Below are 24,613 nucleotides of genomic sequence, written 5' to 3' on the forward strand. Positions count from 1 at the left end.
GGTCCCTCCGCGCCCGCCGGTCCCTCCGCGCCCGCCGGCTCCGCCATGGCCGCCGGGGCCTGCGCGGCCGCCTCCCGCGGGAAGCACGGGCCGGGAGTCCCCATGGCAACCGGGCCGCCGTAGGCCGCGCGCGCGGCGGAAGCGCTCGGGCTGGCGGGAGGAAGTGACGCGACGGAAGCCGGGAGCGGCTGGCGCGGAAGCGGCGGTGCCGCCATGGAGCTGAGCGAGATGCTCTACAACAAGTCCGAGTACATCGAGACGGTGCGGGGGGCCGGGGCCGGGGCCGGGGGGGCGGCGGTGGCGGAGGAGGGGGGGGCTGCGCCAGGCTCGCTGGGGCGTCGCGGCGGCGGGGCCAGGGCCAGGGCCAGGGCCTTGGTCTGGGCCCGGGCCTGGGCGCGGCCGCGGTGACCTCCCCGCTCTCCCCGCAGGCGTCCGGCAATAAGGTGAGCCGGCAGTCCGTGCTCTGCGGCAGCCAGAACATCGTTCTCAACGGCAAGGTAGGCGGCGGGGGGGAGGGAGGGCTCCCTGCGCCCGCAGCTCGGCGGGGTCCCGGTCAGCAGGGCAGCGGCCCCGGCGCCGCTCCGCTGACAGCCCCCGCCGGCCCCGAGCTGTGCTCGCTGGGGGCACGGACCGAGCGTCCCGGGCGGGTGGGCAGGTCCCGGAGCTGTGGTCTGTGTAGCGGCACAGCCCCGTGTTCAAGGCGCGCTTTGCGTGCTGGCTCACTATGGGCAGCTCAGTGACACCGTGGGAGAGCGTCTGGTGGTCCCAGGCTCCTGTGTCATTTGCTTTGTTCTCGCTTTTCTTTCCACTGAAAGAATCCCCTGTAAGGTAGTGTAACCAGCCTGGGCTGAGTCTGGCCTCTGCGTGAGTCTCTACAGTATCTGGTGACACGGGTAGAAACTGGAGCTCGTTTTTCACTGTTTTCTTCTTCAGACAATAGTTATGAACGACTGCATCATCCGCGGTGACCTGGCCAACGTGCGGGTGGGACGACACTGCGTGGTGAAAAGCCGCAGTGTCATCAGACCGCCCTTCAAGAAGTTTAGTAAAGGGTAAGAGATCCCCTTCCTTTAGGGAGACTGAAGTTAAGATCTGTGTGCCTGAAATGTAGCGGCTTGGCTGAGGTCTGCATTCAGAGGGCTATGGTCTTTTTGCGGCAATCTGCAGAAATTCATCCCTCTAGAGCTGCCTCTTCCTCAGACTTTGAGCTTTGCCGTGAGGGTTAGCGTTCCCTGCAGACCGCAGGGTGGAAAGGCTGGGATATATTAACATAGCTGAGCGAAGAAGGTGCTGCGCTTGTTCTGTGCTCATTCAGAACACCTTCCTGTTGCTCGTTTGGGCTGTCCTGTGGAAGGAGGTGAGAACAGACCAGTGGCTGTTCCATCTCCTTAGCACCGGCCCTGCCTCTGGTAGTGCAGCTGGGGACGGGCGACCCCAGGGTGTGATTCTGGGTGTAACGGAGTCACGGACCAGTCTGTGTGCTGTGCACCTGAACAACTAACTCTCCTGTCGCAGGGTGGCTTTTTTCCCCCTCCACATCGGTGATCATGTCTTCATAGAAGAGGACTGCGTTGTCAACGCGGCCCAGATTGGCTCCTACGTCCACATAGGCAAGAACTGCGTCATTGTGAGTGCCGCTTCCCAGCCTGTTCCTTAAGCCCCTGAGCGCTGCTGAGGCTTCGTAACGGCGGCGGAGAGGTGTCCGCACCACCTGGCTGGAGCGAGCACGCCTGCTCTGTGCTGTTCCTTTCTCCTCCTGTTCCTTCCCCGCAGAAAGTGGTGCTTTTGGTTTTGCTGTTCTGAGATCGTGGGTTCAGGCGACCGTTGTTTGCAGAATCTGTCCCCACAATATTGTCCCTGTGGCTGGTGAGGCTGTCCAGGGAAGACAGCCTTCCCACGGGCTGCGAGCGCGATTGTGTTTCTGCGCAAGTGACACGGAGTAGTCGAGGCTGCTGCCTGCTGAGGTAGAGCAGGCCTTGCTACGTCACTGCACGGCTCGGGTTCTAGGTTCCAGTCTGCGCGTTGACAGGTGTTAGTCGGCAGCTGCCTGTACACGTGGTAGTTGAGAGCAAACAGAATTTTTCCTCAAAAACGGGAAGAGTGAATTCGCTTGGGAAGAGCGTTCAGTCAGGGTAAAGACTTGTTCACATGGTCCCTTATACAGAACGTGTTTTGGGCAGTTGAACGTGTTCAGGTTCAGGTAACTTATGAGGAATAAGCAAAACCATACAATATTTTAAGTGTAAACTTTACCTAATCTCTGTTTTAGGGTCGTAGATGTGTTTTGAAAGACTGCTGCAAAATCTTAGACAACACAGTGCTGCCGCCTGAAACAGTGGTCCCCCCGTTCACAGTCTTCTCGGGCTGCCCAGGTACGCTCCCGCTGCTTGCACGGCCGTGTGGCTAACGTGGAGGTTTGGGTTTTAAAATGAGGTTGCTATGACAGAGTTGCTTGTTAGCATTTAGTGCCTACAAATAAAGGCATAGGGCACCGGGTGAACGGAAGAGCAACAGTTTTGACTTGCGAAACTCGCAGCTTTAGTGTGTGTTCGGTAGGTGGTACTCGGCCGCTCAGAACAGAGTCACTGGGTGCCAGCTGTGGCCGTGCCGTGCAGTCAGCAGCCCAGCTCTCCAGGCGCTGGAACCCGGCAGGCGTAGGCGCTGGCAGAGGGAGCGCTGCTCCTTCTGGGACTCCTGCTTCTGTGGGTATCTCAGTGGTTCGAGCTGTCCGCTTGCTCAGTATTCGTGTGTTCGGTGGGGTGGAGGCACATTAAACTGAGGTGAGTGAACGTTTAGTTCCTGCCCGTGGGCCTGGCTGTGCCGCAGATCTCGCTGTACAGGTTGCACGCGCCATCGTTTACCTCCTGATAGCATTTACGGGGAACAGCGGAAGCCGTTGCGGGACCCGGCTGCAGTCTGTCTGTCTGTCTGTCTGACATCCGCGCGGGGTTACAGTGGGAGCAATCCTACGGCATTGCTCGGCGTGAGAGAGGAGCCCTTTGCTGCTCTGTTTGTGTTTACTCACGATTCAATCGAAGTCACGGCTTTGAATGTTGAATGTAAGCTTGCTTCTGCTTTCTCCTGCCGGAGCGCTGATGGTCATGTTCTTGTTCTTCTTCCAGGACTCTTCTCTGGGGAACTCCCGGAATGTACCCAGGAGCTGATGATTGATGTTACGAAGAGCTATTACCAGAAGTTCTTGCCGCTCACTCAGGTCTAGTAGCCTGTTTACCGTGTTTCAGAGCAGTGAGGGCACGCAGGAGTGTTCTGGGGGAAGGAGAGGGATATTGTTCTGTGAGACCAGGGCACGGCCTCTGCTGTTCCGGAGCACTTCTGTGAGCGTTCCTCAACACCAGTGGTGGGGCCAAGCCATCCTCGTGAAAGCTGCTGTCTCCTGTTGTTTCAACTTTGTATGCTCATTTGAATGTAATTCATTCCACGTTGTCTGAATTGTGCCATTAAATGTCCTGGACCTAGGAGAGCTGAAACCCAGAGCAAGCAGGTTTACGTTTGCTAGCAGCGGTCTCCATCCTAGAACAGAAGTGTGGTGGGGCTGGTGTGCGTGTGGTGGGCTCTTACTTACCAGGGTTCATCAGGCCCTGTGCTTTGCTTTGGAGAAACATTCACCGCTCTGTAGGCCTGCGTGTTGAGGTGGATGGCCTCCTGCTCTTCTCCCCGTGGACCGGGATTCTCTCCTGCAGGTACAGGACATTGTGCATCGTCCTGGGACTGGCTTTAGGGCTTCTGGCTGACGTTGAACCCTGTCTTTCTATACCTTGCCTGACAGGACGCTCCTTAGCTTTTAGCTGTTGAAGCAGACGTCAGTCCCGTGCTCTCACCCATCGCGCAGGGGTAGGATTCTCATGGCCTAAGCGTGTTCTACTTCCTGAACATTGCAGGCCTGAGAGAGCCACACGGCTTTGGAAAGAGGATTGCCGTGCCACTCGCAGAACTCAGTGCAGCAGAAAGCAGGGAATTAAAAGCAGAAAGTGGAGGAGGTGGATGAGAGAACGCTGCAGTTGTCCCCACTTATTACCCACTATGTGTATTTGCAGAAAGCTCTTTGGCGCTTTTTTGCATTAGAAAACTGAAGGAGATTCAGACTTCTTGGAAAGAGTGAACATTTCATTTTGGACACGTCGTAGAGCAGGAGTAATTCTTGCTGGGCGCAGCTGTGTGGAGGGTGGAGGCGGCTGACGCTGGTGTGTACCTGACTCAGCACCAGACAGCGGGCTGAAGGTGAACCTGCGCGCTCTGGCTGCGTTAGGTTAAAGCTTGGTGTCAGCCCTCGGCAGCTCCCAGAACTCGGGCTCCTGCGTGGGGTCGTGTGGCAGCCGGGGGCCAGGACGCGTGTTGGGTCCGTAGTGGGGCTACGGCTGCGAGGTCAGCAGCCCTGGAGCCCGCAGCTGCTCTGTGTGGTGCGAAGCACTGGTCTGCCGTAGGTAGCAAACAGCTGTACAAGTACTAAAGTGTGTAGTCACTGCTGTTAACCAAGTGTAAACCCGCTGGCTGGTTTGTTTGTATTTTTACTGCGTGTAAATTAAAGCCTCTTCAGTTGTTCAAGTGACTCAAGGTTGTGACTCTTCCCATCAGCCTCGAGACTGGAGGGAGGTTTCTGCTGTGCCGGGCCGCCGGCATCGCGGTCTCTCTCTTGCTCTGTGGCTGTTACCGCGTCAGTGCGTTAAAAAAGCGACGTGTGGGGCGAGGCAGCTGCTGCCTTCTGCCTGCGAGCTGGTGGCTGTCGGCGTCGTTGTTTCGGAACAGCTCTGAGCGCCTCTGCTTCTGTTCCTCACGCTGAAGTGAGAATCCTGAAGCCACCAGGGTGGCACTGGAGTGTGTGGCGTGGCAGTACGCGTGGCAGCATTGCTTCAGGCGCTCGGACGTGGCTCCCGTTTTGGACCCAGCCATCCCGGCTGGCAGATTCCTTTTTGTCTGTACAGAAAAGCAGGCGCTGGAGCCCGCTGCTCGTGGCGGGGAGCGCAGCTGGGACGAGAAGAGGAGGCCACGACCGGGCCGGTACCGCTGAGCGCTCCAGCGCGGCGGGTCGGAGTGCAAGGGCTTTACCGGGAGCCCGGGAGGAGACTGGCGGGGTGGGGGGCGGAGGGGTTTACCCCCTCCCCCAGTCCCCGAGCCACCCCGCAGCGAGCAGTGCCGGGTTGGGGTGCTTTTCCCGCGGTTCTGGGGGCTGGGGGCGTGTCCCGGCGCGGTGGCCCCGCCCGCCGCGCTTAAAGAGACGGGTGGGGCGGGGCGGGGGAGCACGGCGGGCGGGGCTTCCTCCCATGGTGCCCCGCGGCGGGCGGCGTGGATTTTAAATCCTCTCAGCCAATGGGGAGCGGCCGCGGGCGCGTAACGTCCCGGTCCCCGCGTTTGAATCCGGCAGCGCCCGCTCCAGGCCCGGCTCCCCCTCAGGGCCGCGTCCCGTTCCCCGGTATGAGCGCGGCGGGCGGGAAAGCGGCGAGGCCTTCGGCCCCGTCGGTCGGTAAGGAGGTGCCGAAGGTGCTGGTGGACCCTCGGAGCCGGCGCAGCTTCGTCCGCGGGAGGTTCCTGGGGAAGGGGGGGTTCGCCCGGTGCTACGAGCTGGCGGAGACGGAGGGCCGGGAGGTGTTCGCGGGGAAGGTGGTGCCCAAGTCGCTGCTGGTGAAGCCGCACCAGAAGGAGAAGATGTCGATGGAGATCGCCATCCACCGCAGCCTGGCCCACCGCCACGTTGTCGGCTTCCACGGCTTCTTCGAGGACGCCGACTTCGTCTACGTCGTGCTGGAGCTGTGCCGCCGGCGGGTGAGGGGCCGGGGGGGCGGAGGGGGGTGTGGGGGTGCCGTTCCCCCCCGCCCCCGGTGCTGACCGGTTCTTCTCCCCCCCCCCCGGTGCTGACCGTTCCCCCCCCCCGCAGTCGCTGCTGGAGCTGCACAAGCGGCGGAAGGCGCTGAGCGAGCCCGAGGTGCGGTACTACCTGCGCCAGACCATCCTGGGCTGCCAGTACCTCCATAGCCACCGCGTCATCCACCGCGACCTCAAGCTGGGAAACCTCTTCCTCAGCGACGACATGGAGGTGAAGATCGGTAGGTGCCCACGACGCCCCGTCAGACCCCCACAGTAGGGACCCCCGCCTGTCCGGGGCGTCTCCGGTCATTCCCCGTCTCCCCCAGGTGACTTTGGCCTGGCCACCAAAGTGGAGTACGATGGCGAGCGCAAGAAGACCCTGTGCGGGACCCCCAACTACATCGCCCCGGAGGTGCTGGGCAAGAAGGGGCACAGCTTCGAGGTGGACATCTGGTCCATCGGCTGCATCATGTGAGTAGTCAGAACGCTGCTCGCGTGGCCGTGGGGCCGGGCGGTCGCGGTGGCCCCGGCCTCCTCGGCCCCTCTGGGCTTCGCTGAAGCCTGGGACGTGCCGTCCCCGGAGGAGCCGCCCTGCCGAGCCCCGCTGCCAGCCGGCACGCGACCGTGCCAGTGCCTTGGTGCCTGCGGGCTGATCCGCGGCACGGCTGTCCCGAGGCGCTTCCCAAAAGCCCGCACTTCCTAACTGGAGACTTCCTCAGGGGGCAGCAGGTCCCAGCTTCGTTTTGCTGGGCACAGGAACCAGGCGCAGGACACGTAGCTCCCTGCGCTGCTGCGTGTCCAGTGCCGAGCGCCTTCCCTCTGCCGGGAAGTCCCGGGCTGCGCTTAGGACGGGGTCACTTCTGCAAACTGACGCCCTGTTGTCTGTGAACGTGCAGGTACACTCTGCTGGTGGGGAAGCCGCCTTTTGAAACTTCCTGTCTGAAAGAAACGTACATCCGAATCAAGAAGAACGAGTACACTATTCCCAAGGTACGGCCTTCCCGCGGGTGGGCCCGCGCACCTCGCTGCGCTCCTCGCTCAGCCTGTTCTGCACCGTCCCGTTTCTGGCACTTAACGGGCTCTTGGGTGAAATGGCTCTTCCTGCGGGGTCCTGGGAAGGGGACGCTTCGGTCGGTGCCGGAGCTTCCTCTCGGGGAGCCAGCAGCTCCCCAGTGATCCAGCAGAAACCTGAGCTGGGCAGTTGGCACGTGGGGTTAAACGGAGACGCTGGAGTCCCTGAGATCTGGGCCAGGTCCCCAGCTCTTCCCACTGCTGTTGGTTTGATCTCACTGAAGTCGGTTGACTTCAAGCTTTGCGTGCTGTCGGGAGATGTCTCTCCGTTCCTGCCCAGTTCGGTTTCCCCAGGCTTGTGTCCTGCTTGCCTGACGCCGCACCGGAGCTCTGCTCTGAGCAGCACTCCCCAAGCCGTGTAGCCAATGCCTTCGTCGCTAGCGCGCGTCGTCCCCTCGCCCTTGTCTCTAGACTCTGCCTGTCTCCTCGTAGCACATCAACCCCGTAGCTGCGAACCTCATCCAGAAGATGCTGAGGTCTGACCCTGCCTCGCGCCCCACTATCGACGAGTTGCTGAATGACGAGTTCTTCACGTCGGGATACATCCCCAGCCGCTTGCCCACCAGCTGTCTCACCGTCGCGCCTCGCTTTTCAATCGCTCCCAGCGGGCTGGAACTGAACGGGCGAAAGCCCCTGACCGCGCTCAACAAAGGTAGGAGCTGGTGTGGGCGGTGGGGCTGGGCCGCAGTGCTGGGTGAGGGCCTGCCTGGACCCCAGCAGCACTTGGGACAGAACACGGCGCTGCCTCGCCTCTGCTCCCAGTTCTTGGGGAAATCTGGAGCACTTTGAGTGGGAGAGGTCTCCTTGCTCTTTGCCCAGAAGCAGAGCAGGGAGGGAGCGCCAGCACTAGCTTTAGCTGTGTGGTGCGTCAGGCGCTTCCTACAGCTAGGGTAGAGTGTAGAGCTCTTGGAGACCTTTAGAGACCTGCTGCCTGGTCATGCCTCCACGCTCTTGTCTTTCTCTGCCCAGGACCAGACAGCCCCGTGCTAGAGAACTTGCCTGAAAAGGAGGACGCAGCTGGGCTGCGGGAGCTGGGCGACGCTGTTGACTGTCACTTAGCCGACATGCTGCAGCAGCTGACTGCAGTCAACTCGGCCAAGCCCTCCGAGAGAGTGGCAGTGAGACAAGGTGAGTCTGGGGCAGTCCCGCAGGCGCTAGCCTTCCTGGGCATCCTGCTGCTTTGTCCTCCTGATGCTGTTGTCCAAAGCGAGAGAGCAGCTGGCCTAGATTTCAAACTGGAAGGCTGAGGAGTGGGCGTTGTAGCCCTCTTGGCATTGCTCGCCTGCTGGGGCGCACAGGGTGCTGTGAAATGTCTGCTAACAAACTCCTTTCCTCTTGCAGAAGAAGCTGAAGACCCAGCCTGCATTCCCATCTTCTGGGTTAGCAAATGGGTGGACTACTCGGATAAATATGGCCTAGGTAAATAATGCAGGGGCAACTCTTCAACCTCTTCCAGTTTCTGAAGAGGCTGAGGGAAGCTTGGATGTGGGCATTGCGTAGGTCTGGTTCTTTAATCACAAGTATTCCAGTGTGTGTCCCCCCCGAGGCTGCTGCCAGGAACGTTACCAAATACCCAGCGAATCCAGAGCAGCGGTCGCTGAACGTCAGCCCTGGCCGCTTCAAGGTGGAAAGGGTTACCTGCTGCAAGAGACGGCTGGCCTCGCTCTGCAGCGAGCACGCGCACCCACCGCGGCAGCCAGGGTTGTCTCTGCACAGGTGATGCTGTAAGGGAGGGTGACAGATGCCCAGGAGGAGAAGTGCCCCCACAAAAGGGAGACTCTTAGACCTGGCAGGGGCTTGGTGGGTGGCTGTCGGGAAGACCCGGGGTGACACAACTCTCTGCCGTTGTGTTTGAAGGCCTGACGGGCTCCCTTTCGAACAGGTTACCAGCTGTGTGACAACAGCGTGGGAGTTCTCTTCAACGACTCCACTCGCCTGATTATGTACAACGATGGGGACAACCTGCAGTACATCGAGCAGAACAGCACCGAGTCCTACTTCACTGTGAGGTCCTACCCCTCTGCCTTGAACAAGAAGGTCAGTCCCGGGGAGAGGAGCCCTCGCTGGGCCCAGGTGGCTGCTCCCGGTGAGGCTTCTGCTGGCCCTGCTGGGCTTTGATGGCAGGGTGGGCTCCGAGGAGAAGCGTCTGTGGCGTGGGGTCCCTGGCACCCTGCGGGCTTCCTCTTGGCTGGTAAAGCACGGCCCCGAGGACAGAGGCCAGGCAGCTCCAGCTGTCAGTTCTGGTTGCTGTCCGAGGAGGCTCGTTTGTGAGCAACTGCACAGAAATATGTTTATAAATATCTCAAGGGTGGGTGTCAGGAGGATGGGGCCAAACTCTTTCCAGTGGTGCCCAGCGACAGGACAAGGGGCAACGGGCACAAACTGAAGCAGAGGAAGCTCCAGCTGAACCCGAGGAAGAACTTCTTCCCTCTGAGGGTGACGGAGCCCTGGCCCAGGCTGCCCAGGGAGGCTGTGGAGTCTCCTTCTCTGGAGATATTCCAGCCCCGCCTGGACAAGGTCCTGTGCAGCCTGCTCTGGGTGACCCTGCTTGGGCAGGGGGTTGGGCTGGGTGACCCACAGAGGTCCCTGCCCACCCCGACCATTCTGTGATTCTGTGAAATAAGTGCTCGCAAGACTTGCACGTACCAAAGTGTTCGGCAAAGCGAGTCTCGAGTATCGCAGACCGAGTTAGCTTTGAGGATGAGAGCTTGCACAGGTTTGTGCAGTGACACCTCAAACTCTGGGCGACAGACGGAGGCTCTGGTGGGACGGCGACGGCAGCCCCTGCCCTCCCCAGGTAGCAGGGGTCGTCCGCAGCCCGGCTGCTCACAGCCTCTCCCACCCGCAGATAACACTACTGAAATACTTCCGGAACTACATGAGCGAGCACTTGCTGAAGGCGGGCGCCAACATCACGCCGCGGGAAGGCGACGAGCTGGCCCGTCTACCCTACCTGTGCACGTGGTTCCGGACCCGCAGCGCCATCATCCTGCACCTCAGCAACGGCACCGTGCAGATCAACTTCTTCCAGGTGAGGCTGCCACGCCGCGCTCGCCGGGGCTGTGCCTCCGGCTGCCGAAAGAGCCCGGCTGCGTGCAGCGCTGTGCGCACGGCAGCCGGAGCGCGTAACGCCCCCTGCGCCGGGGCTTTGCCCAGCTGGGAGGCTCCTTGCCCCCCTTGCGGGTACGTGAGCCCCCCGGTTGCTCGTGCTGGCGAAGGGGCCGTGTCCTGCAGCAGGCGGGAGGCTGCTGCGCAGGTCTCGAGCTGGCTGGCCAGGTCAGCCCGTTCCCACCCGCAGTCTGCGAGCGACGCTTCCCAGCTGGGCTGCGGCGGGGCGCTTTGTCGGCGTGCTGCTGGGTGCAGCCCAGGTGGCTCACACTGTCCCCAAGAGCGGGGTGCCGGGGGTGACCGTGTGCTCTCTCCCCCCAGGACCACACCAAGGTCATCTTGTGCCCCCTCATGGCTGCTGTCACGTACATAGATGAGAAACGGGACTTCCGCACGTACAAGCTGAGCCTCATCGAGGAGCACGGGTGCTGCAAGGAGCTGGCCAGCCGGCTCCGCTACGCCCGCACCATGGTGGAGAAGCTCCTCAGTTCCAAGTCTGGCTCAGCCCGTGCAAAACCCTCTGCTTAGGCCTTGTTCTCGACGGACTCGACAGCTGTGCCGAACTGTCCCGGCTGCGGAGGGGGAGATCCGGCAGCACCCAGCTCGCGTGTCGCCTCCCACCGCATAACTGGGCTCCCGCTCCTGGGTGCGGCCTCGTTGCCACAAGGAAACCCCTGATGCTGTGGGAACGGTGTTGTTCACTCTGGTATCCAAAGAGGTTTCTTGCTCCCCCTTCCTGATGATAGAATTCTGGTTTTTAATTGCATCCCTTGCCTTTATTTTCTAACTTCCAAAAGCCTGACTCGAGTCACAACCCTCTTGTTTGAGGCTCCTGGGCCTTCTCTTGAGAGAGCAAAGCATGGGGAGAGCAGAACTATCGTGTAAGTTATTTGTACGTGTCTGTGCTGATGCTCTAGGCTTTTGTTTCCTCTTGTAGAAATTCAGGTAAGATATTTAACAAGCCCAGGGTGAGACTGAGCAATCAGCCTTTTAATATTGAGATTCATCTACATGAAACCTGAACTTTTTGTATATTGCATAACTTGATTAAAGATTGTTCGCTGCAGCGTCCAGCCTGTCGTGGTTCCCTTTGGCTCGCTGTGCGGGAGGGAGCAGCGCCTTGCCTCGGGCTTCCCCACCACCCAGGAGCCGTGCTCGCAGCAGCCCGTGCTGTTGCTCCATTCCCTCCCGAGCAGCCCCTGGCTGAGCTGCGCCCTGGGCTGGCTCCTCGGCTGCAGCTCTGGACACACAGCATCAGGGAAACTGCGCAGGAATGGGGAGAGGGTCGCGTTGTTCGGGGAGATGCTCGTCAGGAGCCAAGAGGGGCCTGGGAGTTACTGATGCTGCGCTGCAGGAGAGGAGACCTTCAGGGTAGGGCAGGGGCTGGGCTCCATCCCGAGGCGCTCAGCCTTACCTTCCCCTTTCCGTTTGGTTGGCTCTTTACTACAGGGAAGATGCTCAAAATTGTGACGACGTAATTAGCAGAAGTCACCTGCTGTAGCAGCCTTCAGCAGGAGCCCAGTCAGCTCTGCTGGGTTCCCTCCCACCACTGCTCCCCCCCAGCACCTCCCAGTGCTCGCAGGCCAGTTCATTTCTAAGCAGGACCTGCTTTTTCGTTTTTATTTTTTTTATAACATTTTGTATAAAATGCTCTAGGCCATAGAGTGTTCTGAAGAGAAACCAGGTACAAACCCCGGTACCATGTAACGAGCTCCCGCACCCCAGCACAGGGAGGAATCGGACTCCACAAAACCACCGCTCTTCCCCTGGGGACGCCCGGCCGAGGGGCCGCGGCTCCGGGCCCAGGGTCTGCGGCGTGCGCAGCCTGGTTGGTGTGAGCTGTGCCCACGGGGACACCGTGAAGCAGAACACCCGTGGGGAACCCACCCAGGGCAGCAGGCACGGGCTGTGCCGAGGGAAGGGGTCCCTGCGGAGAGGGACCCTGCCCCGGTGCCCCAACCCCTCTGCTCGGCGCTCCTGGGCACGGGACTGACTCGGGGGCCTCTGACCCGGTGTAACTACAGGCTCCTGCTGACCAAAAGGGAGAAAAACTTTCTTCTCAGCCCAGCCGAGATGAAAAACTTCACTATGGGGCTTGTGCTGGAGGCCCCATGCCTCCCGGGGGCTGGTGCTGCCTCGCCCTCCGCAGCCCTGAAGCGAAGACCCTGACCCCAAGCGCAGGGGAGGCTGCTGCGAGCGGACCCCTGGATCGGCTCCAGCGCTGAGGCGGGGGGACCCATCCCGTCACAGCCGGGGGCTGGACACGCGCTCCAAGAGCCGCTTCCCCGGGCGCGCGGCACGGGGTGAAGCTCGCCATTCCCTGGTGAACGCCCCGCTGGGACCCGGCCCCAGCCCGGCTGCGTTGCTCGGCCAGCGCAGGGCCTGGCCGGCCGCCCTCGGGAAACACAACGCACGTTTTCTTCTTCTCAACGACCACGTCCACCGCAGAGATTTTTGTTGTTGCTCTCTGCCACAGCTACCTTCAGGCGGCTGCAGCTGACTCAGCGTTTGCACAGGTGGGTGCCCAGAGAGTCCGGCCGCTCGCCTCTGCGGGGCCGTGCTGCCCGTACCCCCACGTACGCTGGGCGCCTGGCGGGTCCCCGGACCCCACCTTGCCCTGGGGAGGGGGACAAGGACACCGGAGAGCCCCAGGGCTGCGGCTACGGGTGGGGGGGGAGTGGCCGCAGCAGCCTGGCCCCGCGGGTGCCGTCCCGGCACACGTCCCCCCCTCACTCGCCGTCGCCTCCCGGCCCTGGGCCGTAGTAGGGGTGGAAGAGCGGCTCGTGGGCGCAGACCCTCATGGCCCCGTGCGTGTGCAGCAGCAGCCGGGGGAAGCGGGCGGTGAAGTACTGCACAAAGCCATCCGGGACGGAGCCCAGGGCTGCCCGGACGTCGGCCGGCAGCTCGTGGTAGTGATGCTTCTGCGGGTGAGAGGGGGAGGTGAGCGGGGGGCTGGGTGGGGGGCACGGGGGGAGCTGGGGCAGCCGTACCTTGTTCCTCAGGGCCCGCAGGAGGTCACGCACCGAGCCCCCCTTGTAGGTACGAAACTTCCTCAGGTCTGGGGAGAGCAGGAGAGATGCTGAGTGAGGGGCACGCGGGCGAGGGGCTGCCCCGAGCCCCCGCACCCCAGCACCGCAGCCGGCAGCACTGCTCGGCTCTGCCGTCCCAAGGAGGGCTGGCACCTTTACCCGCCCCGGTTTTCGGCTCCTGGGCACACGCAGGTGCCTCCTGCCCAGCAAAGGGCACCGGACCCAGCAGCCCCATCCCTGGCCGAGGCAGCAGCAGGCTCTGGCTCACCGGTCTGCAGCGGGAGGGAGATGTGCATCCTCCAGTTGGTCCTCACCACCGCCCGTCCCCCCGCCTCCAGGGCCGAGACGATGGGCCCCTCGGGAGGCTCCTTCTCGATGCGGTCGCTGACGTCCTGCGTGCCCGGGAGCGGGGACGGGGTGGTTACGGTGCTGTCCCTCACCCCACACCCCATCCAGCACCGGGGAGCGGAGCTGGCGCCCAGGGGGGTGAGAAGCGCTCGGCTCTGACCCCAAACCCAGGGACCCCCCCATCCCATTGCAAAAGTAGCTTAAAATGAACACATTGCCCCAAACCTGGCTTTTTTTCAGAGCATGCTTACGCTCCCCGCCCGGTGGGACAGCGCATGCTCACCTGGAAGAACTGCAGCTGCTTCTCCCGACTCCAGAAGAACGGGTGCCCGAGGACGGCGGGGGCCGAGGGCCGGCGCTGGGGCTCGGGGCTGATCATTGCCGCAATCAGCTCTCGCGCAACGAGCTCGTCTGGCAGGCGAAAGCACAGAACGGAGAACTGAACAACCCCCCCCCCCTCCATCCCGAGAGGGAGCGGGAGCTGCGCCCCTCAGCTCCGGGCGCCCCGCGGGGCCGCTGCTGCGGGGAAGGGTCTCACCGTGAGCTTCGCCCTCCAGGCAGCTCAGCTGGTAGGAGCCCGACAGGATGTTGGCCTGGCGCCGCAAGCTGTCCCCAAACGGGTGCTGCCCACCTGACACCACGTAGTAGAAGACGCAGCCGGCTGAGAAGATGTCCACAGCGCACGTCTGCAAAGAACCAAGGGGGAGGTGAGACCCTTGCAGCAAAGGGCGAGGGAAGCTTTCGCCTCCCCACTTTCCCGTTTTTTTTTTGCGTGAACACTTGGTCGATCGCTACAGAGCTGCTGGGAGCCGCCGCGCGGCAGGGCTCCTGCCCGCCTCGCCTTCTGGAGCTGGCGAAGCTCCCGTCGCTTCGCCTCCTTGGCAGGGAAGAGGTTCTCGGAGCAGAGCCGAAGCCAGACGGGCACGGCAGCGCTGCTGGAGTCTCACCCAGCTCTGCAAGCTGACCCCAGTGCAAGGTGATGTGGAGCACGTTGCCAGCACCAGTACGTGCCCTGCCAGGGACCAGTACAGCAACCAGCTTCCAGCAGGAACAGGATTCCCTGGGCTCAGCAGAGCAGAAGCAGAACCTCCACAGCGAGCTGGGGCCCCCTCTGACCTTCCCGGCCCCGCGCAGAGCACAGCCGGGCACCGACCCTGCCAGGGCAGGGGATCTGGGGCCGCCTGCGTCTGCCCGCTCCGCACCCGGGCTCGTGGGAGCTTTTGCTGCAGCCGCACGCCGCGAGGCCGCTGCCAGCGCGCGGGACCCCACCGCGAGGGGCTCGAGGGTGGGCGTCCGCAGCTCACTGACAGGGTTCTCCTTCGGGGCTTCCTGCAGCACCTCGGGCGCGATCCAGCCCTCGGTGCCAGGGATGCCGGAGCGGAGGCTGAAGCTCTGTCGTCCCCACTGCAGCTTCTTGCAGAGGCCGAAGTCGGAGATGACGGCTCGGATCTGCCCGTGGCGATTCGGGACAGAGATGAGGATGTTACAGGGCTTCAGGTCACGATGGACTGGAAGGCAGAGTGCGCGGCGTCACCGGCCGGCGTGCGGCAGGGCTGGCGCAGGACGGGGCTCTGCCGGCCGCCCCGCACGCTGCCCGGGGCCCGCAGCCTCGGCCGAGGACGGGACCGCGACGGGGCACGCTGCCCTCGTACCGATGCTGAGGCCGTGGAGGTGGGCGAGCCCGGACATGGTCTGACGCAGCAGCGACACCGGGTCCAGGCCGCGACGGTCGAAGCTGGGGCTTTCCACGTACTGGAACCAGACAGAGGTAGAAACAGATGAACTGAGGCGTGATGCACCGGGGTGAAGAAGGCAAGGTTTGCCAGGCTGGCAGAGGTGGAGGGAGACAAGCCGACGAGGAGCCCGGTTGTGCCCAAGGCTCGCCATCTCCAGGCCCACCAGTCGGCAGCGAACCGCCCTCCCCGGTGCCCTCGGACCCCCCAGCGTCAGCAGCGCTCCCGCTTTACGCAGCAGTGACAGGACGTTTCTCCTCCTCCCCGTCCGCTCCCTGCCAGCACGTGAACAACTGCCCCGACCGACGCCGAGGCCCGGGGCTGCCCCGTCCCCCCAAGAGGGCAAAGGGGCAGAGAGCACGGGCAGGGGCTCGGCCGACACAGGAGCAGCGCTCGGCCTCTCCCCAGCGCCTCGCAGCCGGCCCACGCCCGACCCGAGCCCTGTCCCCTCCCGCTGGGAAGCGGGGTCGGAGCGGGGCTGCGTGCCCGGGGCCAGGCAGCAACCCCAAAGCGGGCTCCGAACCCGGAGCCGCTGGCTGCCCACCCTGCCCTCGGGCACGCAGAGCAGCCCCTCCCGGGGGAGCACTGCAGGAGCCCCCCAGCAGCACAGCCAAGCCCCCGGGACCGACCGCAGCCCCCCAGCAGCCCCGCGCCCCCCGAGCGGGCTCACCTGCTGCAGCGTGGCCGAGCAGAGCTCGATGGCGATGTAGTGGAACTGCTTGTCCTTCTCGGTGCAGAAGTAGCGGACGACGTGGGGGTGCTCGTCCGACTCCCGCAGCAGCCGGACCTCGCGGTCCACGAGACGGAAACACTCGGGCAGGAGCCGCTTCACGGCCACGTTCCGGCCGTCAAACCGTCCCCTGCGCAGAGCCGACGGCAGCGTCCGCGCACGGCCCCCAGCCGCAGCAGAGCCCAGCGCCGCGGATGCCCAGACGCCGGGGACCTGCCCCTGGGGGTCCTCAGCTGGGTCACCTTGGAGTGACTCCCAAGGACTCCACCAGGGACAGGCAGAAATCTGCAGCGAGCTGGAAACTGGGGCTCCAGGCTCCCCTTTTTGCAGGACAACGACCTCCCTGGCTTTACGCTGTGTCTAGTGCTGGGGAAGGGGCTCCGCCAGAGCCCGGGGAAGCGTACGAGGGGCTGGAAGGCGAGCGCAGGGCGGGGGGCAAGGGGAGACCCGCCCTGTGTACCCCGTTACCAAAGACCACGCGCCCGGCTGCCCCGGCGGTTTCACGAGGACTACGAGCAGGGGCTGGCGCAACCCATTCCCAAAAGCCCCCGGATCCCCGGCCACCGCGCAGGGAAGGAGCTGCCATGGTCGGTGTCCTCGTGGCTCCCAGGAGAAGGAGAGCGGAAGGAGGGCAGGCACCCCAGCGTGCCACCCACCTGAAGACGAAGGTTCCTCCAGCTCCGTGGCCCAGCACGTCCTTGGGGTTAAAAGAAACTTTCCCAACTACGATCACATCTGGTTCTGCAGCTGCAGAGGAAGAGGAAGACAGCCACCCTTCAGCCTGCAAGCCTCAGCCCCACGCGTAGGACACCCGGTTCCTTCGGCACCTGGCCGTCCCCTGGCCCTGCTCTCGCAGCCGCTGCTCACCCAGGAGCAGGACCCGCGGCCCCTGCCACCGCAGCGGGGCTGCACCCTCGTGTCTGCGGGGCCTCCCTGCTCCTGGTCTGGGGGACAGCACCTACGGACAGGGAGCCCCTCGCGCCTCGCCCGCTCCCACCTCCACACACCTTCAGCAGCCGCCGGGACAGCCGGATCCGGGCTGGCCATCCCATTAGCCAGGTCCTTCGGCCGGGCCAAGGGGCCAGCGCTCTGTGAGCTTCCCCGGCGCCGCGCCGGCTCCCCGGGCTCTGCAGGGAGACCCTCCCCGGGGAGCCGGCCCGGGAGCAGCGTCTGCTGCTGCTGCAGGCGCTCAGGCTGCGGCTCCAGCTGCGGCTGCTGCACCCCACGCTGCTTCTGCAGCTTCTGGAACACAAACCAGGGGAGCGCTCAGCTCCCGCGCCCAGAGCGGAGCCGCGGCTTCGGCGGAGCTGGGCGCAGCTCCGTCCCTGGCCCAGCCGGCAGCAAGCCACGCGCTGCCTCGGCTCGTTACCGGTGCGTGGGAGCTGCACGGCTCGTCGCAGCCACACACGGCTGCTTGTGCCACGGGGACAAAAAGGGAGCCTGCAGCCCTCCAGGCTCTTCCAGCGGCCACCGCTCACCGTCAGCAGGAGGAAGAGGAGTCCCGCGCCCAGCAGCGCCGTGCCCACGCCGGCCATCACCAGGTCCCAGGTGCCGGCCTCGGGGTAGACCTCCGCCTGCTGCCCCGGCGCGGGGTCCGGCGGGAGCTGCCCCTCGCTGCGGACAGCCGGCTCCTCGGGGCCGCGCGGGGCCAGGAACTGCAACACGCACCCGGGGCTGGGTGACTCCAGGGGGACAGGCCACTGGGTACTCTGGTTTGGGACCCCCTCCTCATGCCACCCCGTGCTGGGGACCCACGGTCCCTTCAGCGACTCCGCCCTGCCCGAGGTCCCCCCAGCGCAGAGCGGGGACCCCGCAGGGCTCCGCCACTCACCTCGTCAAGCGCGGTCCCGGCAGGAGCAGCCCTGGGGATGATAGTTTCCGTCGTCTTCCTCAGGTTCTCCGGGAAGGCTCGTAGCATCGTGGTGTGGACCACGGGAGGCAGCTCGTGGTGCCCTGCAGTGGGAGAACAGAGACCACCGTGAGCCCACAGCTCCAGGCCCTCACTCCCCAGCTCGCTGGGCAGCTCGGGCTCTCCTGGGGAGGGGATGTCACAGCACAGATGGCCCCTCCTGGGCAGGGGATGAGGATGGGCGGCAGCAAGCCCCAAGCCAGCGTCACCGCAGTCCCTGAGGGCCCCGTCTGCCCCCCTGAGCGAAGCAGCTCGCCCTGCCACCCCGAAACACAGCGGCGGCTCGGGCTGCCCTCCCCGGGGCTCGCACCGGGAGCGAGGACGCAGGGAAAGCCCATGCCCCGCGTGGGTCCGCACCTATCAGGAGCCACTGGTTGCGGAGCGAAGTGATGCTGCCCTGGGGGTACTTGACATCGGTGCTGGGGGTGATCTCGCACTCCCCCGACTCTCTCATGGTCACGTCATCCGTGGTGGGGCCGTCGATCCTGGCCAGCGTGATGCCCTGCGGCTGGGGCCCGGCAGCTCGTGGAGCACGGCGCAGCCGGGACGCGCGCCCGCCGCGGCTCACCCCGATGGGGCCAGCGGGGACACTCACCACCAGAGCCACGCTGCCGTGGACCAGGGAGGTCAAGGCGTAGAAGCTGGCCGCGTGCTTCCCCACGTAGAGCGCCGGCCTGCGAGGCAGGGAGAAGCGTCGGCCCTCCATCCGTCACGGATCGGGGTGGCCGAGCAGAGGCAACGGAGACGCCAGGGCAGCACAGGGCCCACGTACAGCAGCTGGGTCCTGGCGGCGGCGAAGCCCTTGGCGGAGGGGTGCAGCCACCGGAGGAGGTGGATGGCCTGCGAGTGGAAGGTCAGGTAGCGCAGGGTCTCCATGGCCAGGTTGAGGTGGCGGATGCGGCGGAGGCTGTCCTGGTGCCACACGTAGATGCCAACCACGGGCGAGCCGTAGTTCTGCGCCCACAGGACCTCTCCGCTCTCCTTGTCCAGCGTCACCACCAGCCCGTCCCCGCTCGAGGCGAAGTGTGCCATTTCTAGGCGGAGCCGGAGGGAAGGGGCGATGCAGCGGTGCTGGCTGCGGGGCTTCGTCCCCCTCCGCCCTGCCGCCGGCCGCGGGCTGGTGCCCGCTGCTCTGCTCCCACGAGAGCCGCAGACGTTCTCCCCAGCAATGGGCACGGCCGAGATGCGCCGGCCATGGCAGCATCGCCCCAGGGTCCCCACGGCGAGCAGGGCTCTGTGGCTCGTCCCGTGGGCCCCGTGCGCGTGGCGGCCACTCACTGTAGTGGTAGGAGTCCTCGCAGAGCGGCGCTGAGTAGTCGGAGAAGGTGGCATTCCAGCGCAGCTCTCGCAACTTGGTGTCGTACATGGTGATGACGTACTCTGGGGACGAGCACGCGGTCACTGCCCAGCGCCGCGCTCCCGGGGCCGGCCGGCCGAGCGGGCAGCGGGGCTGGCTTACGGGTACGGCCGATGTAGAGCAGGGGACTCGATGGGCACAGACCGTCCCAGGCCTCTGTCGAGAGCGTGGTCTGCTTCTCCCCTGACTTGGGGTCCACGATGAACCAGGTGTCCTGCTTCTTCCCTGCGAAGGACAGCACCTGTCAGGCTCTGCAGCCCTGCCGCACGTCCCGAGGCTTCCCGCCGCCCGCCCTGCGCAGATGCGTCCCGGGAGGTCCCCGCTCAGCCTCTCCCCCCCGGCCCCGGCCCCGGCGGAGCCGCTGGTCTCTGCGTACCGGTGTAGAGCACGCCGTCCGAGCTGCGGCACGGCGAGGACTGCACCAGCTCCGGGATGGTGAACGGGAGCTTCTGCAACACAGACGGCAGCGTGGGCGCGGGGCCGGCGGCCGCCTCCCCAGCAGCAGCCTTCCTGCCTTCAGGAGCAGGGTGGGAAGGAGCGGTCCCCCGCGACAGCCCCCTCCTCCTCGCCGGCCTTCACTGCTCAGCCCCAAAGCAGGATGGAGTCCCAGGGAAGGAGGAGGCTCCCGGCGGTGTTTGCCCCGCACCCACTCGGCAGATGTCTTCCAGGTGCCAAGGACAAGCGGGAGCAACCGGAGGCCCCGGGCTCGCCCCGTCCAGCGGGTCTGCCCGGCCCCCAGCCCGGTGGGCCCCGAGGGCTGGGGCGGGTGGGATGCGCGCAGCCCCACAGCCCCACTGACCATCAAGCCTTCTTTGTTTTTTCCTCCCAGGATGTACAGGCTGCCGTCGTTGGGGTCCGGAAGGAACGCTGGTCTGGGAAGGAGGAGAGAGGAGGATGGGACGTGAGCTGCCCCTGCCCCGGGCAAAAGAGGAGCTGCCCTAAAGGAACCCCTTCAGCAGTTTGCTCCAGGGTAATTCTCTAGGGGCTTGACCCTTCCTGGAAACCTGGCTTTGGCAGGAGACGGCCGCCCGCTCGGGGCCAGCCCCGTAACTCCACGCGGCCGCCCTGCGAGCCCTGCCCGCCCCAGGGAGCGCGCTGCCGGCCGGCCTTCCCCCCGCACTTTCAGCTGGATTTTCCTCAGTCTCTCCCCTACGCTTTCGTGCGTGGCGGTGCCGAGAGCTTCGGGGCTGTCTGCAGGAAGGCTACGAGCCGGCCCCGGGGAGCGGCTACTCCTCGTCACCCCACGTGCAGTGCCAGCCCGCGGGGTAGGCTCCAGGCAACGCTACGGCTCGGGCTGGGAGGTTCGCTCCTCCGAGGTTCCCCTTCCTGGCTGTGAGTCTGCTGGGTCCCCGGCGCAGCCGCGCCGACAGGCTCCCTCCCTGCCCCGGGCACCCTGCCCGCGCGGGTGACACTCACTCTGCCACATAGACCGGCACCTGCAGAATAGGATCTGAAAGAGAGAGCGAAACGCGGACGTCAGCAGCCTCTCCCTGCGCGGGGACAACGTGGCAGTGTTTGCCGAGCGCAGCCACGCGCTGCCGTGCCCAGCTCCGCTGCCTGTTTGCATTTCAGGCCCAGAATAGGCACCGCCGGCAGCGGGGGTCTGGCCCCCCAGGCGCTCTGCTCTGCGCACGGCTGTGCCCGGGGCTGGGGCTGCGGCCGGCAGCGTCCCCGGGGCTGGACGAGCCACCGACCCAGAGCACGACCAGCGGGAGCCGGGCTGGGGTGCGTCCCCCACCAGCGGCAAGCCCAGGGAGCCGGGCTGTGAGCCAGCACCCCCGGCTCGCTACTCACCATCCTTCAGGGTCCACTTGATGTCCCCCGTGCTCCTACTCACTGCGTGCAGGTTTCCATCCAGAGTGGACACGAAGAGCAGCGTTTCTGGGACGGTCACGGCACCGCCTTTGAGGCACTGTGGGCAGAAACACCGTCCTGAGCGAGCAGGGCCAGCCTTGGGGACGAGCCCCCGCGGGCCAGCCCATCCGGCGCAGCTCAGCAGCCCCCGCACCCACGCCACCGGCTGCGGGCGGCAGCCCCAGGGTCCCTCCTGGCCCCCAGCGAGGCCAGACCGGGAGGGAAAACGGTTTATTTCCTTGCACCGGTGTATTAAATCTGCTTGCTCCCGCAGCTCCACCCGCACAGGGCACCCGCAGCGTGGCATCTGCCAACGGCTGCTCAGAGCTCCTGAGTTTTATAGACCCACGGCGAGAGGCCCCGGCACTGAGGCTGCGGCGCTCGCAGCGTGCGGCACCCGCGGTACCGGTCACGTCCCACCGGTGCATCCCGGGGCCGGGGCAGCTGCTCCCCTCCGCGCCCCCCGAGCCAGCGTTCCTGCCGGCGGGGATGAGCTGCAGCGCGGCCGTTCCCAGCCGCACTCCCGTGTGCCTTCCCAGAGGTGACACGAACAGCCCAGCCACCGGCTCCGTCCAGAAACAAACGAGTTGGGTGACTTTTCACGCCAGAAGCGCAATTCATGCTCGCCCAGGCCTTCAAAGCTACAGACTTCAGCCACCCTGACGTCGAGGGAGTGACTGAAAATTCACGCTGGGACGAGGAGCTGCTGCTTCCGTGTGCAGCGTCCGGCGAGGGAGTGCCAGCACAGCCACCGTGGGCTGGCCCACGCGCCAGCCTCACCCCCTCGGCAAACAGGGATCCGCAAACAGCTCCAGGATCCGCAAACGGCTCCGGGATCCGCAAACGGCTGCGGTGGGAGGCAGGGCCGGCGCGGCTGTCCTCATGCCAGAGAGGCAGAGCAGCGCCCGGCTGGCTGCCATGCCGAAGCCGATTGAGCAAGGTGCTGCCCTGGTCACTCGTGCAGGGTGGCCCAAGGGCGTGCAGCCCCCCGTACCAGCTGCTGACCCCCCGTACCGACTGCTGGTCCCCCGAACTGGCTGCTGGCCCCCCAAACCGGCCCCGGGAGCCTGAGCAGGGCAGAGGGCCCAGCCTGGGGACCCGGCCAGACCAACGAGCAGGGACCGGGCAACAGCCTGTGCCAAGATGGTGCCCGGTGTGTGCGCAGGCGCCCGTCTGCGGGGCAGAACCTGACGGCGGTAACAGCCCGGCCGCGGCACGGTGTGGCCGGGACACACGCTCTCCCCCGAGTCACCGACACGGCTCCGGCTCCAGCAGCGCAGGCGGCACCCCGACGGGTGCCAGCTCGCCCGTCCTCCGGCTGCGCCTCCCGCCAGCAGCGCGCACCCGCTCCCCCCCAGCGCACCTCGCAGCAGCCCCTCTGCTTCCAGCCCAACTCATTTATCTGCTCTTCCTCTCGCTTAACTTCCAGGTGAGCTCGGAGCGGGTTTCCCAGCTCTGGCTCTGCCCGGAGGACGCGGCGGGGCAGGCGGAGGAGGGTGGCTGCTCCCCGCCATCGCCGTGCGGCCACGCAGGCTGGCTCGCTGCGGGGGACCGCGGCGACGAGCCAGGCCAGCCGACACGGAGCCCTTGCGGCGCGGCCGCCTGCGTGAGGGAGCGGAACCGAGACCGCCGAGCCCTCGCAGCTCCGCGCCGCGGTGCGGGGTGCTTCTGGCTCCCGACGCTTCGCAGCCCCTTCCAGCTCCGCTGCGGCCGCTGGCTCGGCCCTGACGGGGTGCGACAAGGCCGGGCTGCCCGGCCGGCTCCCCGCGGGCAGAGCGGGGTCCCCGGCAGCGGACCCCCGGCAAGCAGCCACCCCCAGCAGAGGACCCCCGGCAGCGGACCCCCCAGCAGAGGACCCCCCCGGGCAGAGGACCCCCCCGGGCAGAGGACCCCCCCGGGCAGAGGACCCCCCCCGGCAGCAGACCCCCCCCGGCAGAGGACTCCCCCGGCCCGCACCCACGACTGCCGCTCCCAGGGCGCTTCCGCGGGGCCCGAGCCTTCCCGGGGCTCCCGCAGCGGTGGCGGGGGGGGACGGCAACGCCTGCCAAACCCGGGCTGCCGAGGGCTCCGTCCGGGGGTGGGCAGCGAGGGCTGCGGGGGGGCACCAGGGGCCCCGACCCCCGCCCGCAAACCGCGCTCCGCCGGGCCCCGCGCACCCCCCGCACCCGGGGTCTCCCCCCGCCCCGGACCCGCCGGTACCTGCGCCGGCGGCAGCAGCAGCAGCAGCGGGAGCAGCAGCGGGAGCAGCAGCGGGAGGAGCGGCGGGGGCAGCCCCGGTGCCCCAAGCGCTGGCGGCGCGGCGGGGCCGCCCATGGCCCGGACATGGCGGGGCCGCGGGGCCGGGCCGGGCCGCGCTTATCGCCGCGCCGGGAGCCAGCGGGGCCGGGGCGGGCCCAGGACGCGGCCTCCGCCCCCCGCCCGGCTCGGCCCGGCCCCCGCGGGGGTTCCCCGGCCGCTTCGCGCGGGGTCGAGGACCCGCACCCCCGCGTTGAGCATCGCCGCCCTCCCCGGTTCTAACACCGGGCCGGGAAACACCCCACCCACCCCCCCCCGCCGGTACCCCCGGCCCCGGTCCTGCGGGCTCCGCCTGGGAGCCGCCCGGCCCCGGCTGCCTCCGGCTCCGTCCGACGGCAGAGCGGGGCCGGCGGGGCCGCAGCGGCAGGGCCTGGCAGCAGCACCCCGGGGGACCCCGGGGTTCCCCCCGCCGCTGTCACCGTGCAGCTGTGATGTGGCCCCTGGCAGAGGTCAGAGCGAGCCGGGCCTCGCCCGCGGACCGTGGATCGGGGATTCCGAACCCTGTGGCGGTGGGAACGCTCCCGAACCGCCTCTGCCACGCGTGGAAGAGCCACGGCTGCCGGCAGCCCCGCACGCCGCGTCCCCCAGCCCCTGCCTGGGGTGGGCTGCGGCCCCGGGACACGGCCCCACGCGGGGGCAGGGAGCCGGAGAAGGGCTCTGCTGTAACCCGCAGGCTCCTCGCAGGGAGGGCCGCACGGCCCCCAGCCCCCGCCCGGGGAGGAAGACCTTCCCCCGGCCTCCCGCCTGCGTCCAGCTTTCCACACAGCAGCTACAAACCATTTGCTAACGGTCGTTCAGGCGGTCGGGAGCAGCTTACTACGTACAGAATGGTGAAACACTCCAAAGCAGAAATACTTAATTATCAAACTTTAATTCGTAAGACTAATCTTACAGAACAAAACAACAGGATAACCGGTCAAGGTCACACTTAAAAAAATCCAGCAGTGCAAATCTAAGACTAAATATTTGCCATCTCCCCTCCCCTGAAACAGGCAATAGATTATTCAGAAATACCATAACACATGGTACTTACATATTCCATTTAAAATAAACCTGCAGTGGACACAAGCATCTAAGACTTTTTTTTTTTTTTTTTTTAAATAATATAAAACCAAAGAATGGATTGGGTTGGCCCCAGCAAACTTCCGTGAGCCACAGAAAGCGAAGCCTTGGCTAGCAGGTGAAAGGGCCGTGCGCTTCACACAGGACTCGCTACAGCTCTGCCGGTCCCCCTCCGCCCTGCCCGCAGCGACGAGGACGCCAATTAACAAACCAGGATGCCCACAGCCGAACCCTAGCAGGCGGCGCAAGGCGGGAGCACCAGCCGGAACACGCGAGGGGCTGCCCTGGAGAACTCGA

At 65.5% G+C, this 24,613-nt stretch overlaps 3 protein-coding genes across 7 annotated transcripts; 2 read left to right on the forward strand and 1 right to left on the reverse strand.

Annotated features, from left to right (window-relative positions):
• Positions 1-178: 178 nt before the first annotated feature.
• Positions 179-4,563, forward strand: DCTN5 (dynactin subunit 5). The gene is made up of 6 exons (XM_075436805.1): positions 179-261; positions 429-497; positions 934-1,052; positions 1,516-1,627; positions 2,270-2,372; positions 3,123-4,563. The coding sequence occupies exons 1-6, from the start codon at positions 214-216 to the stop codon at positions 3,218-3,220; spliced, it is 549 nt and encodes a 182-aa protein (XP_075292920.1). The 5' UTR covers positions 179-213; the 3' UTR covers positions 3,221-4,563.
• Positions 4,564-5,292: 729 nt separating this feature from the next.
• Positions 5,293-11,058, forward strand: PLK1 (polo like kinase 1). The gene is made up of 10 exons (XM_075436437.1): positions 5,293-5,778; positions 5,891-6,059; positions 6,147-6,291; positions 6,717-6,810; positions 7,324-7,543; positions 7,861-8,019; positions 8,233-8,310; positions 8,774-8,928; positions 9,740-9,922; positions 10,321-11,058. Exons 1-10 carry the CDS (start codon positions 5,326-5,328, stop codon positions 10,525-10,527), a joined length of 1,863 nt encoding a protein of 620 aa, XP_075292552.1. The 5' UTR covers positions 5,293-5,325; the 3' UTR covers positions 10,528-11,058.
• A 547-nt stretch (positions 11,059-11,605) lies between these two features.
• ERN2 (endoplasmic reticulum to nucleus signaling 2) lies at positions 11,606-23,273 on the reverse strand. 5 transcript variants are annotated; one of them, XM_075436787.1, is made up of 22 exons: positions 23,159-23,273; positions 20,900-21,017; positions 20,522-20,555; positions 19,905-19,977; positions 19,482-19,554; positions 19,208-19,330; positions 19,027-19,128; positions 18,521-18,782; positions 18,344-18,422; positions 18,106-18,256; positions 17,671-17,792; positions 17,318-17,494; positions 16,847-17,081; positions 16,496-16,580; positions 15,780-15,969; positions 15,029-15,128; positions 14,685-14,884; positions 13,915-14,062; positions 13,660-13,787; positions 13,297-13,420; positions 12,990-13,057; positions 11,606-12,920 (listed from the first exon to the last, which is right to left on the reverse strand). In XM_075436787.1, exons 1-22 carry the CDS (start codon positions 23,270-23,272, stop codon positions 12,729-12,731), a joined length of 2,898 nt encoding a protein of 965 aa, XP_075292902.1. In that variant the 5' UTR covers position 23,273; the 3' UTR covers positions 11,606-12,728. The 5 variants fall into 5 exon arrangements, with proteins under 5 accessions (XP_075292902.1, XP_075292901.1, XP_075292900.1 ...); XM_075436786.1 differs by having other exon boundaries at positions 16,496-16,586; XM_075436785.1 differs by having other exon boundaries at positions 12,834-12,920; positions 14,324-14,884; positions 16,496-16,586.
• Positions 23,274-24,613: the final 1,340 nt, after the last annotated feature.

The sequence above is a fragment of the Opisthocomus hoazin genome, chromosome 15, assembly GCF_030867145.1.
Source record: "Opisthocomus hoazin isolate bOpiHoa1 chromosome 15, bOpiHoa1.hap1, whole genome shotgun sequence".
NCBI lineage: Eukaryota > Metazoa > Chordata > Aves > Opisthocomiformes > Opisthocomidae > Opisthocomus > Opisthocomus hoazin.